At 38.7% G+C, this 27400-nt stretch overlaps 1 protein-coding gene across 2 annotated transcripts; it reads left to right on the top strand.

The window, feature by feature from the left end:
- Nucleotides 1-1558: 1558 nt before the first annotated feature.
- Nucleotides 1559-23846, top strand: TRIM16 (tripartite motif containing 16). Of its 2 annotated transcripts, none has more exons than XM_055141233.1 (6): nt 1559-2080; nt 8327-8422; nt 13106-13339; nt 16889-17054; nt 17428-17523; nt 22293-23846. In XM_055141233.1, the coding sequence occupies exons 1-6, from the start codon at nt 1586-1588 to the stop codon at nt 22874-22876; spliced, it is 1671 nt and encodes a 556-aa protein (XP_054997208.1). In that variant the 5' UTR covers nt 1559-1585; the 3' UTR covers nt 22877-23846. The 2 variants fall into 2 exon arrangements, with proteins under 2 accessions (XP_054997208.1, XP_054997209.1); XM_055141234.1 differs by having other exon boundaries at nt 1911-2114.
- Nucleotides 23847-27400: the final 3554 nt, after the last annotated feature.

Below are 27400 nucleotides of genomic sequence, written 5' to 3'. Positions count from 1 at the left end.
TCAGGTGATATCAAGGATATACAAGGCACTGGTTGAACCCTACAAGAAGAAAACATCCAACTTCATCAGAAAATGGGGGGTGGAAATGAACAGAAATTTTCTCAAAGAATAAATCCGAATGGCTAAAAGACACATGAGAAAATGCTCCACATCACTAATCATCAGGGATATGCAGTTTAAAACAATAATGAGATATCATTTCACACCACAGAGACTGGCCCACATCCAAAAGAACAAAAGCAACTGGTGTTGGTGAGGATGTGGGGAGAAAGGGACCCTCTTGCACTGCTGGTGGGAAAGCTGCCTAGTTCAGCCCTTTTGGAAAACAGTATGGATGATTCTTAAAAAATTAGAAATTGAACTCTCATTTGACCCAGCAATACCACTCCTGGGAATATATCCCGGAGAGACAAAAAGGTATAGTTGAAAAGACATCTGCATTTGTATGTTCATTGCAGCACTGTCTACTATAGCCAAAATCTGGAAAAAAACGGAGTGCCCAAAAACAGATGACTGATTAAAGAAACTTTGGTACATCCACACAATGGAATACTATGCAGCTATTAGAAAAGATAAAGTCATGAAATTTGCATATAAGTGGATCAACATGGAAATTATCATGTTAAGTGAAATGAGTCAGAAAGAGAGAGACAGACATAGAAAGATTGCACTCATCTGTGGAATATAAAGTAACAGAATGGGCGACTAACACCCAAGGTAGTAGAGATAAGGATCAAGAGGTTTGCCCCCTAGGTTGGAAACTGGCCTCACATACTGGGGAAAACGCAGCTGAGACAGAAAAGGCAACATCAAGTAGAGGATGTTGAAGGACCCATTTGGGTTGAAAGATGCATGCCGAAAGTAGACTATAGACCGAATATGATGGCTACTCAATACCTCTATTGCAAACTACAACACCCAAACGGAGAGAGAACAAAGGGAATGCCCTGCCGTAGAGGCAGGGTGGGGTGGTGGGGTATGGGGTGGGGGTGGTGTGAGGGATACTGGGAACATTGGTGAAGAATGGGCACTGGTGAAAGGATGGGTAAACGATCATTATATCACTGAAATGCAAACAAGGAAGTTCATAAGTTTGTAAATGTACCTCACGGTGATTCACTAAGAAAATTTTTTTTTAAAAAAAGAAAGAATATTTGCCTGGACAAACCAGGTCTGACTTAACAACAGAGCTCAGAAATCTCCAATCCTCTTCAGAGCAACCACAGATATGTGATCTTTGTCAGAGCTTATAGTGTCCAAATGACTCATATAAGTATAGAAGTTATACTTCTAAGTATAACTTAGAAGGTCCAGGGCTGGACCTTAGGAGGGTTCTGATTCTGGTGAGGATTCCTGGCCCAGTCATCCTGAGCCTGAGTAATCTAGCTGCCTTGTCACTGTAGCTGGCTGGCATCCCAGCCCTGAGCTGAGTAATGACTAACTGAACTTCCTTTGGGAGGGAGGAAACAGTTAAAGTCTTACAGCAGCTGCAATCAGCTAGGCGTGGCTCTGTTGTCTGACTTTAGCTGCAGGATTCTGGGCCAAGGGGCAGAGGAAGGACAGCTAAGGTGGCAGAGTCTTCCAGATGGCTGAATTGGATCTCATAGTTCCAGGGCCACTGCTCGGAATCACTGCTCACCCTCTGGCCACTCTCAACCCAGACTCTGAGCCAGAGAACCCAGGAAAAAAGGCCATGGGTTCCGTTGTGGAGCCTCATGGAGAGACTGAAGGGAAGAGCGGCTCTGCAGAGCAAGGGAATCCTGGCAGTGACAGAGAGGAGGAGATCTTATGTGACTTCTGTCTTGGGGACAGCAGGGTGCGGGCAGTGAAATCCTGCCTGACATGTATGTTAAATTACTGTGAGGAGCACTTGCGGCCACACCAGGAGAACAGCAAACTGCACAGCCATCAGCTGACTGAGCCGGTGAAGGACCAAGACCTCCGCACCTGCTCTACCCACCACAGCCCACTGGTTACCTTCTGCTGCTCCGATCTGCAGTGCATCTGCCAGGAGTGTAGCCAGGGCGACCACAGGGACCACACCTTCATCACCCTGGATGCTGCTCGAAGAGACAAGGAGGCAAGTACTGGGGTCTCTCTGGGAGAGGAAGGAGGTGAGTTCACGTACCAGGGTATTGTCTTTACTTTGTGCTGAGTACACTTGGAAAGGAATTTAGTCCAAGTGTCTGGCTTTGTCCAGAGAAAATATCTCACTGGGCTTTTGGAATTGAAGTGACTTGTCCCATTTTTATCCCTGTTGTTCCTGTACCAACTGCATTGTATTAGTGCCCTGTCTCTGTGCTTACTTGCTGGCTCCCTGCTATTCCTCATATAGCCTTTGGTCATTGGTGTGTGTCTGCATGTGGTGTGCAGAAGGAGGAGGGGGAAGTGCTCAGGGAAGTTATGTTCCTGTGGCTGGATCTGGCACATTCACTGGAAATTTATGAAATGTAAACCTTGGTTAAAATTCAAGATTGAGTCCACCCTTTCTTTGAACAAAAGACCAGTAGAAGATAGCAGCGTAAAACCTGATTTCAAAATTTGTTTTTCAAAAGAACAAAACAAAACACCACTTTTTAATTGAAAAGTGAAAGATCTCACAGAATTTGAAAATTACCTATATGCACAATGTGAAGGAGATATCAATTTAGGGAAAACAAAACTTCCTTATCAAATAGAGGTCCTGCAAATAATGGAGAAATATTAAGATCATTGTCTCATTTTATTCCCATAGGATAAGAATAACTAGTCTCTCTTTTCCCTAGATTTGATAGCCTAGAGTTCTTAGGAATGAATTTTGCAACTTTATATGATTCATTTCTCATACTTTTACTTTCTGTGAGCATTTTATTTTTCTCAGAGAAATGTGGTTGACATTGTTCAAATTCCTTGTATTCTTGCTTTTGATTATTCCGTATTTGCACTGCATATGGCTGTCAGACCCACACACGGCAACTTCCAGGCCCAGTGTTCCTGACAGCAAGGGAAAGAGGTTTCTGGAAAGAGTAGTTGCTTGCAGGGTTTTTCCTTCACATTTTTCTTCTAGTTGTGATTTTTATCCAGTTTTAGTAGAATTATTTTGGGACTTTCTATATTCCTGAAGCACGTGGCTTATAGTTTTAACTCTAGAAGCCACTATTTTCAGAGTTTCCAGTGTTTGGAAGTGACCTGTTGAGAGAGGGGACACTGCCACTTTATTCCTACTTTCATAACCAATAAGAGGCTCACTATTAACAGATCACAGGAGTATCATACCATTGAGAAAAATTGTTTTCCATGAACATTGCCAGATATTAATGCTTTCCATGGGTTTTCTCATCCAGTTTTTAAAATTTCTGAGGTGTTCAATACTGTTACAGCATTGATATATTATGAATCTTAAATATGGTACAAACCAGAGCATTATTGAAACTTGGGATATTTGTAGGAAGGTTTTATAGGGCATGGGCGGGGAGAGACCCCAAATATAAACACTCTAGGAGAGAACTATGTAAGGTAAAATTAGGACAAGGCAATTAGAGGCACTAAAAAGCAATCATTGATATGGGTACAATACATCTCTCCCATGCTCAAGCTGTTTATCATAACGTCCATTCATGAAGAGCTGTGTGGTCTGTATTAGAGACCTTGCTGATTCTGTTGTGTGTTCTTGTTCATAGCTCAGAAAACAATGCACTAGAAAACAATTATATAAATGCACTCTCACTCGAGGTATTCTATAAAATCTTAGGAGTGAAAGATTTTTTTGCAGGGAGCCATAAACCACAGCTCAGCACATGATATCTTGGGGAGGTATCTGCAACTGCCAACAGGATTATTCTGCAGGTGTTATTAGACAAACAAAAGATCCAGAAGCCCAACATTCCTTTTGGCTAGCCCAAACCTGCTGGAGGTTTTTGCTGAAGGTCACTTTGGATCAGGATTAGGGATGGTTATTCAATGTCTGCCTGAGTTATGTGTAGGAACTGCAAAGGGCAGGGTCAGCCACAAGACCATAAAGCTGCTGAAATTGCATCAAAGCCCAGCACAACTTACTCACCTTCTTTTGGACGCTCACCTGGTCTCTAGCTATGCTAGTGGGAAAAAATCTCTGAATTTTGGGAAGTGGGTGTTCTCTGATTACTTATTCTAGTCTTTGGATTTCCTTATGGGAACCAGTTCTCTTTTACAGGGACTGCAGCACTTCTCTTTGCTTCAGCCAATTTCCGGAGGTCTTCTCACTTTTTTCCCCCTTTTTTGGGGGGGGCTCCCAACTACTATACTCATCCAAACAGACCTGGTGTTTCAACGGCAGGGCCCATCGATTCAGAGCCATTTATCCAGGGACCATCCAAGCCATACAGAGAGGTGCTTGGAAACTTCCAGCACTACATGGCTATTCATAGAGGACCATGTGGTGTAATGGTACATACAAAGCATGTACTCCTAACTCTTTTTTTTTTTTTTTTGCTTTTTGGGTCACACCTGGCGATGCACAGGGGTTACTCCTGGCTCTGCACTCAGGAATTACCCCTGGCCGTGCTTAGGGGACCATCTAACTCTTGACTGTGTTAAATCACAGCCTCTGTTCTTCTCACTTTTAAAGCACCTAACCTTCTCTGCTAACTGCTAACTTCTTTAACCTTCTCTGAGTTGCAGGTTTGCTGCTTCAGAAAAAGACTGTGTATGTGCATGCATGTGTGCATGCATGCATATGTTTTTGTGTGTGTCTGTGTGTGCATTTTCAAATTTGCAATCCTCTGGCATTTCCTATTTTCCTGGTCTATGGTTCTTTCCTATTTCCTCTTCTGCTTACTAAATATTTATTATAAATATTTCTAAAGGCTAGGCATGAATCCACACTGTCTATTCTTAGTGAGCAGGAGTGGCAAAGGACTGGGAAATAAAATCACAAGTTTCAAGGAAGGAGAAGTCCTGAGAGTGAGGTCAAGAGCAGGATTCTTTGATGCTAAGTCTGAACTAGAACCTGTTTTAGAGCTTGATGTCCAGAAGTGACAGGATGCTATATTCAGCCTCAGATTTGTTCAGGGCTGGATGCTGACCATGCATACTAGTCTCCATGTAGAGCAAGAGTCAAATTTCTGACAGATGCAAGTATTTGTGCTTCTCTGGGGAACTGTTAAGCAGCATTGTTTACTAGTTATATGTTGGGAACCAAAAGGCAGATGATTCAAGGTTAACAAGAAAAATATTTTTTTCCTAGAAATTCTGAGGAATTCTTTCCACTCAGTGTTATATAACAACCCTGCCTTCCCCCCACTTAAACATTGTACCAGGCAATTCATTTTTAAGAGATTTTCAGATAAAATCTGTTTTATTTAAAATAACTGGCATCTAATATATGTGATAAACTGGCTGAAGAATGAAGCCAAGATCCAAGTAGAACTCTGGTGCCACCAAATGCGTTCTCTAGAATGGCCATATCTGGCAAAAGCACTAAGAATTGAAGCCGCCTAGAATTTTCTTGTTACTGTTCCCTATGCTGATCTCCTTTGTGTCTCAAACTTGACTCCTGACACTAAACTTCAGATGCCATTTTGTCTGTAGATAGTAACAAGAACAAGTCTGCTAACACATTCTCATAGTCTTGCCCCATAGAAGTTAAAGGATTTGACAAAGAGCATGCAGTCAGTAAGTGGTAGGCCTTCATATCTTTCACAAACATTTCTCATTACTTTATTGAAACTGGCAGAACTCCATGCCCTTTGATAGAGTGCTGTCCACAGTGGTAAATTATTGACCTGCAAGAAAAAAAATCTGTCTTGAGGTTCTCAGAGGCTACTACCCAGGAATAGTAGAAACAATGACCAGAAGAACTAGTTCATGTTTGGAAACTTGCCACAAGTTGGGGGGTGAGGAGGGCAGTTAGAACAGAGGAGACCATTATGACAATGATAGTTGGAAACAATTACTTTGGACAATATCTGAGTGCTGAAAGGAGGTAAAATGATATATATGATGATCTTTCAGTATCTCTATTGCAAGATATAATGCCGCAAAGGAAAAAGACAAAGTGTGTGTGTGTGTGTGTGTGTGTGTGTGTGTGAGAGAGAGAGAGAGAGAGAGAGAGAGAGAGAGAGAGAGAGAGATAAGGAAAATGTCTGCCATAAAAGTATGCTGGGATTGGGGGCTGATGGGAGAGAAACTGGGGACATTGGTGGTGGGAAATGTACACTGGTGAAGGGACAGATGTTGGAACATCATATGACTGAAACCAAAACCTGAACAACTACAGAACTGTGTATCTCAAGGTGAATCAAATAAAAAATAAAATAAAATGTACTTAATATAAAAAGGCAATTAAATATTTGTCTATATATACCAGTTTTAAAAAATCAGATGTTCTGAATGCAAAGTCATTGTTCTAACTTTCTAGCTTCTGTCCAGTTTTCTTTCTCTCCTCCTTTTTCACAATGCACCCTGGCCTGTGATATATGGCTGACATCATGGGAAACTCTAAAGTTAAAACAAGACATGCTATTATATTCTAGAAACAGGAATAACCAGAGATATTGGTTTTTTTAAGTGGCTCCACCATTTGAGGTAATTGGGAGTGTCTTCCCTTGAGATGATTCACTCAGAGAGGTTCTCTTTCAGTACTTTCTCCTTTTATGGCAAGTTGAGATTAGTGAAGAGTACCGAGAGAGTACTCACGGATACTTTATGAGCATCCCCCTGTGGTTTTGAATTCAGCTGGGGTTGGCTGCCTTCTTGGAAAAGTCTCCTGTGAGTCTAGGAGTCTGTAAGTCTGTTTGTAGTTATGATGGATTCTGTTGTTTTTACTACCTTTAAACTACGAGGTGCTTTTTGTTTCTCCTACTTCCTTGGAATGAGTTATGTATAAGACAGATCAAAATCCCATGACCCCAGTAGGCCATATCATCTGTCTCCTCCATTCCCATTCCTCTTCTTTCCCTTCACCAAAATCTGGGGTATCAGTTACCAGGAGTGAGGAGTGACAGTCACTGGGGCTCCCGCAGCTCTAAGTCAGTGCCCCAGAGCAGAGCAAAAGTTACCTGTCTTCTGCAGAATGTCCTTGTGAAGAAAGTCTGCCTATGCAGTCACCCCTCACAGGGGGCCTGAAATTTCCTGATGTTTTAGTGAAACCATGACATTTAATTCATGCCCTGTGAATTTTATTTAGGCATCATGACTCACAGCTTTAGGTGCAGACACAGCTATTAAAAGCAGTTAAGGCTACAATTTATTTTTGTACTGGCTCATGCCCTTATAGAAGCAGGAAAGTGCCAGTACAAATACTTAAGTACTATGTGTTGGCACATTTCTTGATTGAAAGCCCTAAGAGAATTTCAAGAAAAGAGAGTAAAGCTGGGCAAGGGACCAAAGCAGGCAACCTTGGGACTGGAGTGACAGCACAGCGGGTAGGGTGTTTGCCTTGCATGCGGCCAACCCAAGTTCGATTCTCAGCATCCCATATGGTCCCCTGAGCACGGCCAGGGGTAATTTCTGAGTGCAGAGCCAGGAGTGACCTCTGAGCATCGCTGGGTGTGACCCAAAAAGCAAACAAACAGACAAACAAAGCAGGCAACCTTGAGGTTCCTAGGCAGACATTTGTCTTAACTGGGGTGACTAACTCAGCCTGCCTCTAAAAGTGAGTAAGAGGTTTATAATGGGAAGCATCCATGGTGGTACAATTAGGTCTATGACTTAGATAATGACTACTACTATTTACATTTATGGAGCACATAAAATGTGCTAGCTATTCTGTGAAGTTCTTTTTAACAAGCATGATCTTATTCAAACTTTGTAGTTAGATATACTTTATCTATCACCTTCAGAGGTGAAGAAATAGTAGTATAGAGACATTAGTAGATTTTTTAAAGTTCCATCTGCTCAATAACAAACCTGGGACCACCATCATCAGCTCTTAGTCTTTGATTTCAGGCTGTTCTGGAACCAGAGAATTTGAATCTGTGTTCAAATCCAGTAGTGAACTATATGACCTTGTATAGGTGATGTCATTTTATTATATATAATATGGAGATAATAATATTTACCTGATGGGAGTATGGTAATAATGGCATGAAATAATTCATATAAATGCTTGAAATATTAACCAAATATAGTCCAAGACATGTGCTCCCTGCATTGTAGTCAGTGTGCTGAGTTCAATCTTAAAAGGTATGGCTCATAGCTCATCTTTTGTGCCTTTATTTTGGGTGATCTAGGTGACTTTTATGAGCAGATAGCAAGGGCAAACTATCCTTTCCATGGAACATAGATAAATGTAAGTACCAGCATTCTTGGGTGCCTTCTGTGTGTATCAGGATCCTTCATTCTTAACATTGTCCTTTTCTCTTCTTAGGCTGAACTTCGGTGCACTCAGTTAGACCTGGAGAGGAAACTCAAGTTGAATGAAAACGCTATCACTAGGCTCCAAACCAACCACAAATCTATTTTGGTAAGTCTGATCTTGATCCCTTGATACCTAGTTATTGTTTAAGGTTCATCTGAACCTATCTGAAGTTGTGGGACAAGGTAGAGGCTCTATCTCTATATCAAGGATTTCTCAGCAAATGAAAATTGTAAGTTACACCATGGAGAAATCTCACTCTGAGAATTTATTATGGAATTAGTTCAAAGTTAAAAATTGGTAAGCATTTGCTTTTTTATAATATTGTAGAAGCAAGTATAGTCTAGTAATAACAGCATTATTCACATCAGCATATGATTTTTTGTCCAGGAGAAAGGATATTTATTGGAACAGCTTGTGGGAATAGTGGTGCCAAGGTTTATGCATAATCTTAGCTTCTTCCCTCATAGAAAGATGTTCTTTTTATTTGAATCTCATTGGTCCCATATCCTGGCAGGGAGAAGAAAATATTGAGAATTGCCAGAAGAGTAAGTGGTGCTTGATAAGGTCAATGATACGCCAGACTATCTAACCTTTCTAGCTCATACTACCAGAAAGACTACCTAGTATTTCTGGTTCATAGTTATTTTCCATATATACCCATACATTCCAAAAATTGCTTCTCTCTATTGGTGTAGTGAGTAAATAGCCACAGCTTAAAATGTAATGCAAAATACCTTTACAATGGCAGTGAGAAGTATCATCTTTGCATACTAAGAATTGTATCCACTTATCCATCTATCTATATTTTATAGACAGTTATAACCTAAGCTGTGTGATTTTTTTTGAAGTAACAGATTTTATTTAGAGGTTCCTGAGGGAAGGAGGAAGGGATAAGTGGAAAAGAAAAAAACAGTAGGAGTAACACGCTCAAGAGAGAACGCAGGCTTCTCCAAGGGTGGAGGAAGCCCCTACACATAACCAAGCTTTAGACACAAGAGTATGAAAGCATGAAAGTACACATCTCAAGAGGGGAGATGCGGGCGACACTTGTGCTTGGGCACCACATGTGCTCGGCCACGAGGGCACAAGCAGCACATGGGCTCAGGCAGCATATGCGCCTAAGCTGTGTGATTTTTGGCACATCATTTATTTTAACCGTGTCTAGGTTTCCTTATCCAGAACAAGAAGATCCAAACAGTATTAACCTCTTAGGGTTGGATAAAATAATAAACATAAAGCACTGAGGGCTCTGCCTGGCACATAATAATCACTTGCTGAGTGTGGTTGTCATTAAGGTTACTATTTTAAGTTGAAAGTGACCAGACAGCATAGGGGTCTTCATTCATGATTGAGTGGGAACAGAAGTAGGAAAAAAGTCAGAAGGCTACTGTGCGTGGCCTTGTGAAGTCTTGGAAGGGATCTCAGGTCATAATGTATTCATTATTCAGACACTTCTCTGAACCAGAGTCTGTTTTCTGCTTTTTCCATCTCCTCTATCTCCTGCCTGCATCTATTCCAGCTGAGAGCTATCTATGCAGCTAGTCCTGAGGTTCCTCCTCTTAAGAGCAAGGGCCAGCCTGAACATCCAAGTCCCAGATGCATACCTTTGGGTTTCTCAGACTGTTTCTCTGGCTGATTTTTCTTGTCAACATGGTGGTTGACATGCCTTATTGATAGTGATACTCTTGGTTAAGGAATGCTTGGTGGAGGTACCTGGACTGGATTTCTTATATCAAGTTATCATAAACCTTTACTGTGATTGAACGATCTATTGTGATTCTTTTTATATTTGCAGGAGACATTTCATCAACAAGCATTAGGACAGGATCTTTATTTATTTATTTTTAAAGCTTCCAATCAGTCTCTAGGGGTCCCTTGCAGTGATATTTGGCCAGCCTGACAGTAGTTGAATGCAATAGCCTAAAGATGTGGAGAAACTTGGACCCCCCAGTGCTGGGGATTACCTGGTCACCCCTGGCAGTGCTTGGCAACCCTTGGGTCTATAACCATTGATGCTTAGGAGACAACATAGTTCTGAGTATTGAACTGGGTTTGACTGCATGCTAAGATTATCCATTAGGGATCTTTAAGAAAAAAATTATTACCTCCATGTTTTCAAGTTACCAAGTATGCCAAGAGCAATAGAGAAGTAAAGGGGAGACATAGTGAGAAATTAAAGTGAGTAAACTTAGATTTGAACTTCTCTATTTATTGGAATCAAAGGTTGAGATATCTAGTGTTCAGAGGCTCACTTTTTATTTGGCTAAATAGAAGAGTAGGAATTAGGACTTTGGAAGGGAAAAACAGCATTATTCAAGCTGTCATTTTCCTAGTCAACTATGGATTTTTAAAAGGGAAGCTTCTTGGGTGAGTGCAGTCTAATTCCTTATCTAGTGGTATAGTTATTAGCCATGTCATACATATGTCCCATGGTGTCAATGTGTTTATTCCAGGTGATGTCTTCTGGAATGCTTTGGAAATATAGAGATTAATCCCAGGCACTTAAACTGTAACCACCATCTATCTAAATTTTATTCTTCATTTGGGTTCAAGGAATTTGGAGAAAAATATCTCATGTTCAGCAATTCTTAATCCCATTCATTAGTAGCTCTGGTTTTTTTCAGCTGCCCCAAACTTGAGGGAAGCCAACGGGTGATGAAGCAACTATCACACACATAAGAACGTAGGGAGGCTCTTCCCAATACCGACCTCTTAAGTCCTTGTCCCTTTCTTTCCCTTTCTACTTTGCAGCTCTCTCTAAATTTCAAGGATTCTACAATCCTGGAACCACACCCTTTGATTCTCCCTTCTCACTCCTTTCCTTGCAGAGGCAGATGTCCTTGTAGTTTGGCCCCATGAGGACCTGTTGTTTTGGCTCCCTTTGGAGTTCTGTATGACCAGGCAAATGTGTCCTTAGTCTTGGGAAAAGAGTTGAGAGATCTCTTAGTGGGGATAATGGTGGGTGCAGACTGAGTACAGACTGAGTCAGGCAGACTGGACTCTGAACTGTGGGTTAGGAGTAAAGAGAATAGAGCAAATTGTCATTAGAACCTCAATTTCAAGATATCTCAAAGAATCATTGTTTATAATGGATTAAATAAAACACTGTAGCGCTGTCAACCTGTTGTTCATCAATTTGTTTGAGCAGGCACCAGTAACATCTCCATTGTGAGACTTGTTATTACTGTTTTTGGTATATCAAATATGCCATGGGTAGCTTGCCAGGCTCTGCCGTGCAGGCAGGATACTCTCAGTAGCTTGCCTGGCTCTCCAAGAGGGACAGAGGAATCGAGCATGCAAGGCAAACACCCTACCCACTATGCTATCGCTCCAGCCCATTTAAACACTATCAGAGGGAAATTTTAGCAACAGTACTTAAGAATTACTAAAGAAAAAAGAAATTCTATTAAAACTAGGATTGATGTAAATGGAAAATATATTGATTGATGGAATTCATAAATAGTTCATCGTGAAACAATACTCACATACACAAAAGTAATCATGCAAATTGTTACTATTTGTCATAGTAATCTTATCTTTTATTTTAGCATTCTATCCTACATAGAAATGCTCATTATGCCATTATTGGATCATTTAAATGGCTATCTATGTACATAGTGAAAATTTTGTGTCTGGCAGAGACACAAACATAGATGTGTCTTCACTGACATTTCGTGCACCTCAGATGCATGAAATACTGATTCATGTAACTGAATTGTATAAAAAATTAAATATAATTATTATGTATATTGAATGCATGCATTTCTTTAGTAGGTAAACTTATTTCATGAATCTCAAATTATGTTCAGGCTGTTGAGCTTGAAGGCATTTTAAAGATAACATAATTCACGCATCAAAAAATGAGGAGACTAAATAAACAAAGAGTAAATAAATACTTACTGAGAGTAAATCTTTTTTTGAAGAACCCAGTATTCTTTAAAATTTTTTTATTTCATAAGGTAGTTCATAATATTTGATTTCATTTAATATTAAAACATCAATCCCACCACCATTACACCTTTCCACTACCATATTTGGGATGTTTCTGTCCCAAACCCCAGGCCCTGTCCCAAAGCACATCCAAAATAATATATTTTGTAGTATTTTTTATGAAAAACCCCTGAAAATGCTTCAAAAAAGTATCTATAGAGGAAGAGTTTGAAGATTGTTCTATTTTGGCAGGGTCCATTAAGACTTCTATAAGATATCACTAACATGTGATATTTGTTGGATTTCTCTCATACAAACTTGGTATTCATATGGAGTAAAATGTTTGCATTTATGGGCTAGAGTGATAGCACAGTGGGGAGGGCATTTGCCTTGCACTCAGCTGACCCAGGTTCAATCCCCAGCATCCCACATGGTCCCCAGAACACCGTCAGGAGTAATTCCTGAGTGTGGAGTCAGGAGTAACCCCTGAGCATAGCTGGGTGTGACCCCAAAAAGCAAAAAACAGAAAGTTTCCATTTATAATGGAAAATGGCTCCTAATTTACAGGTTTCTCATGTTTGTATTTCTTTCCTTTGGGGGTGGGGGGCACACCTGGAGATGCTCAGGGGTTACTCCTGGCTCTGCACTCAGGAATTACTGCTGGTGGTGCTTAAAAGACGACATGTGATGCCAGGGACTGAACCTGGGTCAGCTGCATGCAAAGCAAATGCCCTGTCTGCCGTACTATCACTCCACCCCTCATGTTTGTATTTCTATGATGGACTTTGATAAAGTTGGATACTTCACTAACAAGTTCCTTGTTACACTGCTCTCTTCTTTACTCCACTAATCCCCCAGGTGTCTGTGTCAGAGGTGAAAGTGGTGGCTGAGGAGAAATTTGGGGAACTCCTTGCTGCAATGAGGAAGGCCCAGGCTGACGTGATGCTCTTCTTAGAAGAGAAGGAGCAAGCTGCCCTGAGCCAGGCTAATGGCATCAAAACTCATTTGGAGCACAGGAGTGCTGAAATGGAGAAGAACAAGCAAGAGCTGGAGAGAATATCTGCCCTTAGCAATACTGTCGTGTTCCTGGAGGTATAGTCAGGTTTGGGGTTAAGGGGTGTACATAGAGATAATCATGCAACCTAATAACAGGTGTCAGTCTTACTCTGAGAGACTCATGGCTCTACTTTGTTGTGGTAATAGAGCTCTACTTTGGTAAGTGTTATGTTTAGGAAACTGTGGGGAGAGAGAGACGCGGGTCTTGATTCAGCAGAGTACAGGAATAAGGGAAGGGAAAACTCCTTAGAGTGGAGAAATTGGAAATGAGTAATATCCAAGGAGAGGATGCTATTGCAGGAGCGAGAATAGCATGTGAAAAGCAGAAAAGTTTGAGAAAGTATGACTGATTTGGAGAATCAGGCTACTTTATTAAAGAAAGAGTGTGGAATGCTTGGATTATAGTGATAGGAGCTGCATCTGACAGGCAAGGAGGCTATCTGTCTTTGAGAGATGTTTATTCTTTATTAAGAAGTTAGAGAAGTCAGTGGGTGGGGAAAGAATGGGAAAGTTGACACCTGATAAATGTGTCTTGTAAATTGTCAGTTTATGACTGGCCTCACAAATGTGTGAAAAAATGCTGTGCGTATTGGAGTGGTTGAGGAAGGTCCCATAGAGGAGAGTTGACTTCTCATTATGATGTGCCAGCCATTATACCTTAAGCCACATGTATGATTTAGAGCTAGATCCGAGAATATGAAAGGATGTGTTATCTAAGAAATAACCAGACTGTAATATCACTAAATATATATTGGTGACAGGTATAGAATAGCTATAATTATGGAGTACTAGGTGTACAGTTTAACATATAATTATGTTAAACATATAATTATGTTAAACTGTACATTGATTTACAACATTGTGAAAGTTCTAGATGTTAAACTGTACACCTAGAACTTTCACAATGTTGTAAATCAACATTACCTCAATAAGAAAGAAAAGAAGGATGGGAGGAAGGAAAGAAAAAAGAAGAAAGGGAGAGATATGATGGAAGGACTTAAGATAGGAATCATAATCATTGTCATGATTGGTCAAAATATCAGTATTTGCATTATGTTGTTGGTTATGATATGACAGTATATACTTTGAATAATTTTAAATATGTACTCTTAAAATAATAATAGGTATGCAAAATAAGATTTCTCTTTAAAAAAGCCAAAAAGATAAAAAAATAAAGCAGGGTTTATTAAAGCACTGGGTTCAGTGTAAATTTTTTTCTAAGTGGTTATGTAGTTTTTAGTAAGTTACTTAATCTTCCTTATTTATTAGACTATTAATAAGGTTAAAGCGAATAACTTCCAATTATCCTTTAACTATAGTTTCACATACAAATAATTTTTTATTGTAAATTGATTAAAGATCCCTGTAATTAAAAAATTATTTGGAAAAAAGACTTGTCAAATACAGAAAAAAATGAAGATAAACAATTATCCATTTCCATCCATATCCATTTGCAAAGATGACCATAGTTAACATTATAATAAATGAAAAATAAAGACAATTCTATATATAATATATCAGTTTCTGTTAGACTCTTTGCTTTTTAATATCAAAACAAAGAAAATATGCATGAACATATGACTTTTGTCATGAGCTTGTCCAAGATCTCTTACCAACAAATGTATAGAAATTAAAAAAAATTCTTTTCTTATTTTATAACTTAAGTATAAAAACTATTATAAGTATAATATATAGTTAGTTTATAACTTATTTATTCTTGGTTCTTTTCCCACAAAATTTTAGCTAATTGAAATGACAACATGTATCGAATAGCCTATCCTTTCCTCCGACTCATATAAAATGTCACATGATGTAAAATGTCACATTTATCATGTATTACACAAAAACTATTATAAAGACACTAAAACATGTGTCTTTCTATCAGGTCTATGATTTGAGCCTTTTATTTCTTTATTCTTACATTTTTTAAATTGAATTACCATGAGATATAGTTACTAAGTTTTCAAATGTTTGAGTTTCAGTCATACAATGATCGAACACCTATCCCTTCACCAGTGCACATTTTCCACCAATAATGTCCCCAGTATCCCTCTCTCCCATCCCATCCCTCCCTCTATTTCTATGGAAGACAATTTTCTCCATATTCTCTCTCTACTTTTGGGCATTATGGTTTGCAATACAGATACTGAGAGGCTATCATGTTTAATCCTTTATCTACTTTCAACACACATCTCCCATCCCGAACGATACCTTCAACCATAATTGACTTAGTGATCATTTCTCTAACCTCAGTTGCCTTCTCCTCCAGCTCATGAGGCAGGCTTCCAACTGTGGAGTAATATTCTTGGCCCTTGTGTCTACTGTCCTTGGGTGTCAGTCTCATATTATGTTATTTTATATTCCACAAATGAGTGCAATTGTTCTATGTCTGTCTCTCTTTCTGACTCATTTCACTTGCCATCATAGTCTCCATGACCATCCACTTATGAGTAAAATTCATAACTTCATCTTTACTAACAGCTGCATAGTATTCTATTGTATAGATGTACTAAAGTTTATTTAACCAGTCGAATTGTTCTTGGGCACTCGGGTTGTTTCCAGATTCTGGCTATCATGAACTATGCTGCAATGAACATACCGGTGCAGATGTCATTTCTACTGTTTTTTTGCACCCTCAGAATATATTCCTAGAAGTGGTATTGCTGGGTCATATAGAAGCCCAATTTCTAGTTTTTTAAGGAATGCCCATATTATTTTCCAAAAGGCTGGACAAGTCGGCATTCCCAGATTTGAATCTTTTATTTCCCTACACCAAACAATCTCTTCCCTTGATCTATCTAAACTTCTTGGTACCACTGTTTCCAATATTACGTTTTTCCTGCTGTATTCAACTCTACTCAGTTGTGTTTGAATATTAATGTTATATCTTAAAGAAGCTTTTCTTGATAACTCTATTGCTTGTTAAGGTCATACTTGAGCCCCAAAGCACAATATTGGAATTACAGACAATTCTGTATTGGTTTAATGACAAGAACATGACAGCATTCCTCTCTGAGGATTTATTTACTGATTTCCAAGTTAGGCATGAGCTTCTCATTCACACACATTTGCACACACACACAAGGAGTAAATAGGTTATTGCCATTTGGTTTCTTCACATAAAATGTGTTCTTATTCTTGGTCTGCAGAATGGATTTTGTGTACTGGGACTATCCCTGGTCAATTGTTAGTTCTTAATTTTTCAAAGTCTATTTTCACAGTTAAAAAACAAAAGAATGTTTTCTATGTTTTTTTTACAGAAAACTGTACTCCTTATATACAGTTTGTTTGTAAGAAGTATATTACCAACAAACCACTAAAATCTGATAGTGGTTCATAATTGGGGGTTCAGGGCTTACTCCTGGTTCAATACTCAGGGATCAATCCTGGAAATCAAGAATGAACCAGACAGGCTACTGGGGATCAAGCTTGGGTTGGCTGTGTGTCAGGTCCTTAGGTCCTGTACTATCTCTCTAGTCCATGGCATCCACTCATTTGTAGATGAAGAAAGTGACAAAAGGAGAGAGCAGCTCAGTTTAAGAAGTACAGAAAAAGGCAAGCTTTTCCTTGTTTTCTTTTCTACAGGAGTACTGCAAATTTAAGAACATGGAGGATAGTGCCTTTCCTAGTGTCTACATAGGATTCATGGATAAGCTCTCAGGAATCCGCAAGCTCATCATGGATTCCTCCGAACACTTAATCAATTTACTACAAAACTACAAGAAAAATCTCCAGGAGTTTGCCAAAGAAGGTGAGAATCTTAGATGTGGCATATAGTACATTGTTTAAGTCAAAGAGCATCTCATTTAAAAAAATGCTCAAACAAATCTTGTTGCTGAATATTTATTGTGATGACAATTTTTTTATGATAGAGATTCAGGGAAAGTGAATTGGTCTTACTCTGTAACTGGCTAGAATTTCTCTGACTAGTTTCCAAGGTTGTTTGATCTGTATTTTTAAGTATATGAGAAGAATGTGATCCATTGAACTTTTTCTTTGGGACATGATGAGACCCCAGCCCCTTCTTCACCCAGGAAGTCCACGGAGGGTGGCTGGGAAGCTCAGTGTTCTAGGTTATCCTGATCACCAGGGAAGGTGTGCATTAATAACTCTGATTGTTTTAGAGGAATATGACATCAGAACTCAAGTATCTGCTATTGTGGAGCACAAGTATCGAACTTCAAAACCTGAGCCCACTACTAGGCAACAGTTCCTCCAATGTAAGTTGTGAATAGATTACTTTCTAGCTGAAATTAATGGGGGCTTAAAGAATAGTACCATCTCAGGGCTGGAGAGATGGTATAGGAGGTAGGTTGCTTGCCTTGCATGTGGCCGACCTGGGTTCAATCCTCACATTCCATATCACCATGATTAACTCCTGAGTTCAGAGCCAGGAGCAAACCCTAAGCATTGCCAGGTGTGGCTCCAAAACACAACACACACACACACACACACACACACATGCACAAACAAAGAATAACACCACACCGTCTTATAAATCTTTCTATATTATATACCAGTATTATATAGTTACAGTATATTGATCTAAATCAGGATTGAACATTACATAAGCACCATTGGTAATCTACGTGATTTTTTCAAGTTTCACCAAATATTACACCAATGTTATTTTTCTGACCAAAAGTTTTATTTAATATTACAATATTTCTACATCTTCTTAATATCTTCCATATTATCAATACCTTTTAAGGAACGGGTCAATACTATATGTTTGCTTTTCATAATTTTGGCACTTTTGAAAATTGTTTGTCAGTTACCCAGTTATTTTCTTCCAAGTCTGTCTTGGCCAGAACTGCATAGCTCATTGTTATATTAATACATGGCATTGACAAGTCTATGGAATTAACCAATGTTTCTATATATTTTATGGTTTATATAAATTATACAAATCTGCATAAATTATACGCACATATTTATAATTAATATAATTTATACACAATACAAAATTATATTATTCATATATTTATAATCCACATATTTTATATCAATATATAGTTCAATTCTGGACTGGAGTGATAGCACAGCAGGTAGAATGTTTGCCTTGCATGCAGCTGACCCTGGTTTGATTCCTCTGTCCCTCTTGGGGAGCCCGGCAAGCTACCAAGAGTATCCCTCCCGCACAGTAAAGCCTGGCAAGCTCCCCGTGGCATATTCGATATGCCAAAAACAGTAACAACAAGTCTCACAGTGAAGACGTTACTGAGGCCCGCTCGAGCAAATCAATGAACAATGGGACGACAGTGCCACAGTGCCACAGTTCAATTCTATTTTATTTTAATTTATTTAAACACCATGTTTTTACAAAGTTGTTCATAATTTTGGGCATCCAATGTTCCAACATCAATCCCACCATCAGTGTAATCTTCCGTCCACTGCTGTCTCCCATTTCCTACCCATTCCCCAAGCCTGGCTATGTAGCAGGCATACATCCCACCACAAACCTGCCTCCCTGGTAGGCATACTTTAAGTTTAGCTATTGCACTTTGGATCTTCTATTTGCAGTGTTGCTGACTCTTGGGAATGTATATATGTGCTTATACATATATATAATTGCTGCAATGAATAATGTGTGCATATGTCTTTTGGAATGAATGTTTTTATGTCTTGGGGGTTGATATCAAGAAGTGGCATTGCTAGCTCTATGGAAGCTCTATTCTTACTTTTCTGATAAATCTCCATACTGTTTTCCATAGGAGTTGAACCAGATAACATTTCTACAGCAGTGGATGAGAGTTTCTTTCTTACCACATCTCTGCCAACATAGATCATTTACAGTTTTTTTTTTATTTTGTACCATTCTCACTGGTGGGAGATGGTATCTCATTGTCGTCTTAACTTGAAATTTTATGATAACAAATGATAAGTGAGCACTTTCATTTAACCTCTGCATTTTTAAAAAAGATTTTTGGTCTTTGTGTTGTTGGTCTTTGTGGATTCTTTGTGTGTGTGTGTGTGTGTGTGTGTGTGTGTGTGTGTGTATGATATTTACCCTTTATCTAATGTGTTGAGTGCATTCAGTCACATGTCTTTTAGCTTAGCCTGCATTTCTTTTGCTACACAGTTCTTTAATTTAATATAGTCCCATTGTTTATCTTTGTTTCCTTTATCTTTGTCAATGGAATCATATCATTGAAAAGACCTTTGAGGTATATATCTTAGAGAATTCTGCCTATGTTTTTCTCTACATGTTTTAAGGATTTTATTCTTACTTCCAAGTTGGTGGTCCACTATGAATGGGCTTTTATGTTAAGTGTGAGATATGGATACAACTTCATTTTTTACATGTGGCTATCTAATTTTCCCAGCACCATTTGTTGAAGAGGCTATACATTTCATGCATTAAAACCCTTTGTCAAAAATTGGTTTATCACTGGTCTGACTATTTCTCTTTGGGTACTCAATTCTAACCCATTGGTCATAGACACTTTCTTTATTTCAGTATCATGTTGTTTTGATTATTCTAACTTTAAAGCATAGTTTCAAGTTAGGTAATAAAATGAGTCCCAATTTTTATTTTTCAGTATGGCTTTGGCTATTCCAGGTGTTTTATAATCCCATACAAGCTTTATAATTGACCATTTAGGTTCTTGAAGAACGAGATTAGAATTTGGGATTGCATTGAATCTATATAATAATTTAGGTAGGATGGTCATACTGACAACATTGATTCTTCTAAATCATGAACACAGAATTTTTTCCCCTCCATTTTCTAGAGTTTACTTCTATGTCTTTCATAAGTGACTTATAGTTTTCATGGTTTAGGCCTCACATCCTTTGTTAAATTGATTTTTAGATAATTTGTGGTTTTGAACACTAAATGATTTGGTCCTGATTTTTGGACTACACCTGGTGGTTTTCAAGACTTACTCCTGGTTCTATGCTCAGGGAACATTCCTGGCAGGCTCAGGGTAACCATATGAAATATCAGGGATCAAACCTGGGACAGCTGGCAAATGTCCTGCTTACTGTACTATTGCTATTGTTCAAAATGTCTTTTAATCTTAATATTAAAATAAAGTTAAACATATCATGCCATATCCATAGTTTTTCCATTAAAATGACTATTTCATGTGTGATATTAAATTTTATCCCTTTCAATCTTGTTATAAGTTTCTGCTATGAAAGTCTTGTTTTTGCTTTCTACAAACTCAGATAGCTTCAACTGTAAAGATTTTGTAGCTCAACTTTTAATGACTTGTGGGACTCACTTTCTAAGCTAAGCTCTTTTTATTTTAAGCATTGATAGTCTTCCCTGGCATTCTTAAATGTATTCATTAACACAATGTTAGTTTTCTAGCCACTTGATAGATAAAAGTAATTATAATATTTCTTGTCGCAAGACACAAAATCATCTATCTTCGGAGTCTTGGATCTTTTTAGATGATAAGAATATATTCTATTTGGATTCTAAATATTTCCAAAGGATATGGTGATTGGTCAAAGTATTTCTGATGCCGTTTTGAATTATTTTTACCAACACAGATCTGCAGATCTCATACCTTTGAAGGACCTCAGCTCACATCCAGTTTTACTTTTGACTTCTTAGAATGCTGTGTTCTTTTCTGCCACAATATGCTTTCATTGACTAGTTACAATTCTCTTAAATAAATGTGTAAGGAGCTTGAACTACTCTGGATTTAACTAAGATAATTTAAAGAGCTTTTAATAAAATAATTCATTTTTCAAGTATATACTGAGCATCTACTCTGATCTAGAACCATAGGCTGGAGTCCTATGTAAAATGTGGAGCTTAAATATTAAGAGGACAAGCATTAAGCAAATAAATAAATAATGAATCATAACACATTATGGTGAGTACCATTACATTTCAAATGCCAGGGTATTTTAGAGAAAGTGATTTGAGGTATCTGATAGACAAGGACCTCTCTGAGGACATGACTTCTTTGTTACTTAAAAAGATCAGTAAATATCACCCAGACATAGGTTAGGGTGACTATCATAGAAGGAATAGTCTGCACTCGATTCCTGAATGGACTCAGCATAGTGAGTCTGAGTTTGTGTGCCTGGAGCATGGTGGTGAAGGAAGGGATGGCAGGGGGAGTCACTGCTTCATCGCAGAAATAGAGGGTTTTAAACAAGGGTACTATGATACTCACTAATCTATATCTTGAAACAAACACTGCAGAGGTTTGGGAAGGGACCAGAGAAAGAAATTCCACCAGTGAGGAATCTATTGCATTAGTCAGTCAAGACCTGATGGTGGCTTAGGTGAGGGCATAGAATCAGTTGCAAAGATGTGGATCGAATCTACAGCACTTGCTACTGTGTGTGTGTGTGTGTGTGTGTGTGTGTGTGTGTGTGTGTATGTGTGTGTATTGAGGATGAGGAAATGAGGAGGGCAAAATTATTGTCAGAGGTAACTTTGAATGTTATTTGAAGAACTGCATGCACAGTGGTGCTGTCATCCTCTATAACTGGGAGGAGAATAGGGGATGTTTGAGAACTCACTACTAAATATTGATCAAATATTTTTTTAAATGAATAAATCAAATGTAGTAATACAAGTGCCTATTTTCTCAAACTTTGGACAATACTGGGTATAATAGTTCCTTAATGAGTGAAAAAAGGATATAAAGGATTTTCTATTTTAAAAACTTTTGTTTTGGGGGTGGGAGGCATAACACCACGTAGGGGTAAATGTGCTTTGTGTGGGATTGAACATGGGGTTTTCAAATGCAAAGCATGCATTCCAGCTCTTTGACCTAACTTCTTGGTCTGAAAATTTAATTTCTTATTTGGTTAAACTAATAATAAAGCAAGTGCCAAGCAACTTGACCTTCAGAAAGAAAGAAATGATCAGAGTTTCATGTTTTTTTGTTGCTTGTTTTTGGCAAAGAATAGAGATTATTTTTCTTTCATACTTTGGAGGCTGTTCAAATTTGAACCTTTCTGTATGAATCAGATGTCAGTTCCTGACCTGCCCACTCTCTCTTTTACATCTCTTCAGATGGGTGTGACATCACCTTTGACCCTGATACTGCTCACAGATACCTCCGGCTGCAGGAGGATAATCGCAAGGTCACCAACACCACACCCTGGGAGCATCCTTACCCAGATCTCCCCAGCCGTTTTGTGCACTGGCGGCAGGTGCTGTCCCAACAAAGTCTATACCTGCACAGGTACTATTTTGAGGTGGAGCTTTCTGGAGCAGGCACCTATGTTGGCCTGACCTGTAAAGGCATTGACCGGAAAGGAGAAGAACGCAACAGCTGCATTTCTGGAAACAATTTTTCCTGGAGCCTCCACTGGAATGGGAAGGAGTACACAGCCTGGCACAGTGACTCAGAGACACCTCTCAAAGCCAGCCCTTTCCGGAGGCTGGGGATATATGTCAACTTCCAGGGAGGGAACCTCTCCTTCTATGGGGTAGAGGCTGATGCTATGACTCTGGTTCACAGATTTGACTGCAAGTTTTCAGAGCCTGTCTACCCTGCCTTCTGGCTTTCTAAGAAGGAAAACACCATCCGGATTGTGGATTTGGGAGAAGAACCTGAGAAGACAGGACTAACCTCAGCAGGAACTATGTCCTAGATTCCCAGATTTTTGCTCCAGGCTGCACTGTTGCCTATGTTTTAAATTATTCTCAGGTGATCAAGTCTCCTTCTAATGATATATTTATGTCAATCAAGTTAACATCACACTGTATTCAGAATCAGTAACCAGGACTCTTCAGAGCAATCAAAAAGACTGTACAAAATTGTAATAAATTTCTAACTTGTGTATTTCCTATGTCCTGGAGACTGTCCTGAGTGTTTTCTGTCCTTTATTTCACTCACTCCAAACTCCCAACTGCCCCATTGTGTAAATGCTCACAACAGCTCCTTTTTGCAGATGGAAAATCAGTGGGCTAAGGTAGTCAGCTAATTTTCTCATGGTCACTTTGGGTGACACAGTAAATGAATGGTAGAGTTTGAGTTCAAATGTAGGAGACCAGACACTAAACTTGTTTAAGAAGAAGGGCCTTCCCATGTGGTGCTCAGGAGGCCCTGGGTCCTACCTAAGATTCTTAGTCAACTGGACTGGAGGCTCAATGTGAGGACCTGAGGATGCTTTGCTGTTTGAACCCTGTGGTGCTGGAGATTACTGGGTCATTCACATGGCACTTGCCAAGCCCGGTGGTGCTAGAAATCTACCCTCTGTACTATCTGACATTGAAAATTTAACCACTACCCATGCTTTTTATTAGATGATGGGTGTTGCACATAAGGTAACCATTTATAAATAAGTTACACACCAGACTCCCTCTTACAGTTTGCAAGTATTTTGGCATTTCCCGTGTTTCATGGGACCATGCAGGTATGCAGAGACAGACAATTTACTGTGTCAAGCACAGAAACTTATCCTAATTTTATCTATTAAACTGTATTTTATTGAGGAACTCCCCAAAGAAAGAAGAAAAATGAGAGAAGAAGAATCCAATTTAATAAAGGAATAGAAACTATACACTCCTATTGAATTTAATCAAAGTAAAGTGAAAGTAAAGTGAAATTTACCAGTTACACATGCGGGGTGGGGGGCTGGGAAGGTGGGGCGGAAGGGGGGAGGAATACCATGATTCTTGGTGGTGGAATGTGTGCACTGGTGAAGGGATGGGTGTTTGAGCATTGTATAACTGAGACTTAAACCTGAAAGCTTTGTAACTTTCCACATGGTGATTCAATAAAAGAATAAAAAGAATAAAAAGAAATAAAAAGAAATACATGATCACAGATTACACTTTGTGATATTTAACAAAATTTTACAGCTTTAACTATTTATATATTTTAATGCACAATCACTGGTATTAAACACATTCATGTTGGACGTTTATCACTAGAGCTTTTAAGAAAAAAAAAAAGAAACTATACACTCCAAGCTTGGATGCTGGAAATTCCAGAACAGTGTTCCTCTTGCTATTTTGGAGAAAATTATAACCAACATCTAACTGCTTTCAAAGTTCAGTCCCTGTTACTTCCAGGGAGGTTACAGAAACTTTACAGGCTGCTGGTTACATACTTTTCCCATTTCTCTCTTCTAAAGTCACCTAGAATATACAGATTTGTAGGATTTCTCTTCAAAGAATATTTCTTTAAACCTTTGAAAGAAGTTTCATATATTCTAGGGAACTATTCTTGTGTTCATAATTTTATTTTCCAATTTCCCTCTTGGTTTCTAGGTCACTCACTCCTTGATATTTTTCCACACTTCTTCTGACATTTAGATTTCAGAAGATGAACAGCAGATATTAATCAAGCTTCCATACAGGTGATAAACTACTTTTCAATGGATTTCCACTCTTCTAAAAAACCACTAGAGTTTCACCAGAAATATAATCTATGGGTCTCTTGTGATCTGTATCAAGTCATGATTTCTTGGGTTACTCATGCGTTCATTATTTTAGCATTACTCAAATGTTTCTATAGATACCTTTATATATTTGTATTTGAAAATTTATACAGGATAAGACTTGATATTTGTTTTTATTTAAATCTTATTATATCATTACTGTCTGCAATAATTTTCATTCATGAATACTTTTTATTCATGATTCAACATCCAAATGAATATTTTTCATTCATAATTCAGCATGCAAGTGACTAGGATTTCATAGTCTAGTGTCACCTATATAATTGGTACTTTAAAAACCTTTTGAGTACTTTAAAAACCTTTGCTGTACTATCTCTCTGTAACTGAAGAGGTTTTTCAATAGCAAAAGTACATAGGTAATTTTTCAATAGTTCCTCTCCCGACACATCTTATAATGCTTTCACCTCAAAAGAGAACATGATATTAACTTGATTTGCCTTGTTTTGGTTGAACTCTTATAGGCTATTGGTGCTAGCTACTTACTTTCTAAATGTTCATGAAATATTTTATATTTTATAAATATTTTATTAACCATTGTAGAATTGTGCTATGGGTTAATATCAAATTTAAAAGTCCAATGTTTACAGAGCTATTTTGTTTTTCTTTTCAAAAACCAAGACAATTTTGTCTTTCCTCATGCTTTATTACTCTCTTTAATTCATTTATTATTATTATTATTATTATTATTATTGAACCTAAGTTGGCTGCATGCAAGGCAAGCACCCTACTAACTCTACTATCTCTCCAGCCCTCTAGTATTGATTTTTATCTTTTTTTTTCTTTTGTGGAGTGCAGGGGTCACCACCTGGCTGTGTGAGGGTATTCTTTTGGTTCTTCACTTAGGGATCACTCCTGTCAGGACTTGGGAAGTATGGGATGTCAGGGAATTGAACCTGGGTCAGCTGCATAAAAGGCAAAAGCCCTACAGTGATAGTCACTCCAGCTCCTAGTATTTGTTTTAATCTTGAGCATGTATGTATGGACCAAATTCAGCTTTTGCAATGGTTATTATCCTAGCTTCAATTTCATTTTTACAGTGTTGCCATTGGTTTTGGTGGTTCTTGGGGGACCATATGAGATGTTCAGTTCAAACCTGGGTAGGCCACGTTCAAATCCTTACCTGCTGAACTATCTCTCTAGTCTCCTTCCTCTTTAATTTTTTTTCTGTTTTAGAATATTTTATTTTATTTTATTTTTAAGGCATTGATGGGCTGGAGCGATAGCACTGTGGTTGGGTGTTTGCCTTTCATGCGGCCGACCCGAGTTTGATTCCTCCGCCCCTCTCGGGGAGCCCGGCAAGCTACCGAGAGTATTGAGCCTGCACGGCAGAGCCTGGCAAGCTACCCGTGCATATTGGATATGCCAAAAACAGTAACAATTAGTCTCTCAATGAGAGATGTTACTGGTGCCCGCTCGAACAAATCGATGAGCAACAGGATGACAGTGACAGTGACAGTGAAGGAATTGACATTTGTTCATTTTATTTTTAAAATTTTTAAAAATTAATTAATTTTTTTAATTAGTGAGTCGCTGTGAGGGTACAGTTACAAATTTACCCATTTTCGGGCTTGTGTTTTCCTCATACAATGTTCGAGAACCCATCCCTCCATCAGTGTCCATTCTTCACCACCAATGAACCCAGTCTCCCTCCCACCGTCCAATCCTGTCCCGCCCCACCCCACCCCGCCTCTGTGCCAGGGTATTCCACTTTGTTCTCTCTCTCCTTTTGGGTGTTGTGGTTTGCAATAGGGGTAGTGAGTGGCCACCGTGTTCAGTCTTTAGTCTCCTTTCAGCATGCATCTTCCTTCCGGTGCGGAAACTCCAACCACATTTTACTTGGTGTTCCCTTCTCTATCCGGGCTGCCTTTCCCCCAGCATGTGAGGCCAGCTTCCAAACCATGGAGCCAAACTCCTGGTATTATATACTACTATTCTTGGGTGTTAGTCTCCTACTCTGTTGTTTTATATTCCACAGATGAGTGCAATCTTTCTATGTCTGTCCCTTTCTTTCTGACTCATTTCACCTAGCATGATACTATGCAGCAAGAGGGAATAGGGATAGACAACTAGAAGTTTCCAACTCTATACTTCCTCTTTAATTTTTAAACTGTCTCAATTTCAATTATACTTAACAAGTGTGTTAATGGGTAACTTGTAATTTGTTTAGGAGAGTGCTCAAACTTACAAAAGGAAGTCTTTGGGCATCTCCTTACTTGTCTCTCCCGTCCCTTCCCGCTGCCCCCTCACCCCCACCTCCTTTCTGCCCCTTTATTTAAACACTGTGGTTTGCAACGTTGTTAATGATATTTGTTATAGGCAATCAACATCCAAACACCAATCCCACCCCTGTGGTCACCTTCCCTCCACCACTGTCTCTGTTTTCCCAGCCAGCCCTCAAGCCTGCCCCCATGGCAGGCCTACAATAATTTATTTTATTTTGCTTGTTACCCATAAATGGCTAACAGAATGATCAAAAAATATTTTCTTAGAAAATAATTAGTGAGAATTGTTGTATCTCATCATCATGATAGTAAGTCCTTGACTGAATGTTACATGATATTAAGTCCTTGCTTAAAATGTTACAAGTTAAACTTCTGTGTTAATGTTTTACTTGAGATTGGTTGGCTTCTACATTTCACCTCATCCAATCTGGTGTGCTACTACTGGAATAGTATTTTACTACAATTCTACTATTATACTGCTACTTGC

Source organism: Sorex araneus, chromosome 6 (genome assembly GCF_027595985.1).
Source record: "Sorex araneus isolate mSorAra2 chromosome 6, mSorAra2.pri, whole genome shotgun sequence".
Lineage (NCBI taxonomy): Eukaryota > Metazoa > Chordata > Mammalia > Eulipotyphla > Soricidae > Sorex > Sorex araneus.
This window is presented reverse-complemented; position numbering and strand designations above follow the sequence as displayed.

Bases quoted from the DNA above. Each gene is read 5' to 3' on its own strand.
- TRIM16 (XM_055141233.1), top strand. From the start codon at position 1,586: ATGGCTGAATTGGATCTCATAGTTCCAGGGCCACTGCTCGGAATCACT. The intron at 17,055-17,427 runs GTGAGAATCTTA...TGATTGTTTTAG, and splicing joins CCAGGAGTTTGCCAAAGAAG to AGGAATATGACATCAGAACT. The intron at 17,524-22,292 runs GTAAGTTGTGAA...ACATCTCTTCAG, and splicing joins TAGGCAACAGTTCCTCCAAT to ATGGGTGTGACATCACCTTT.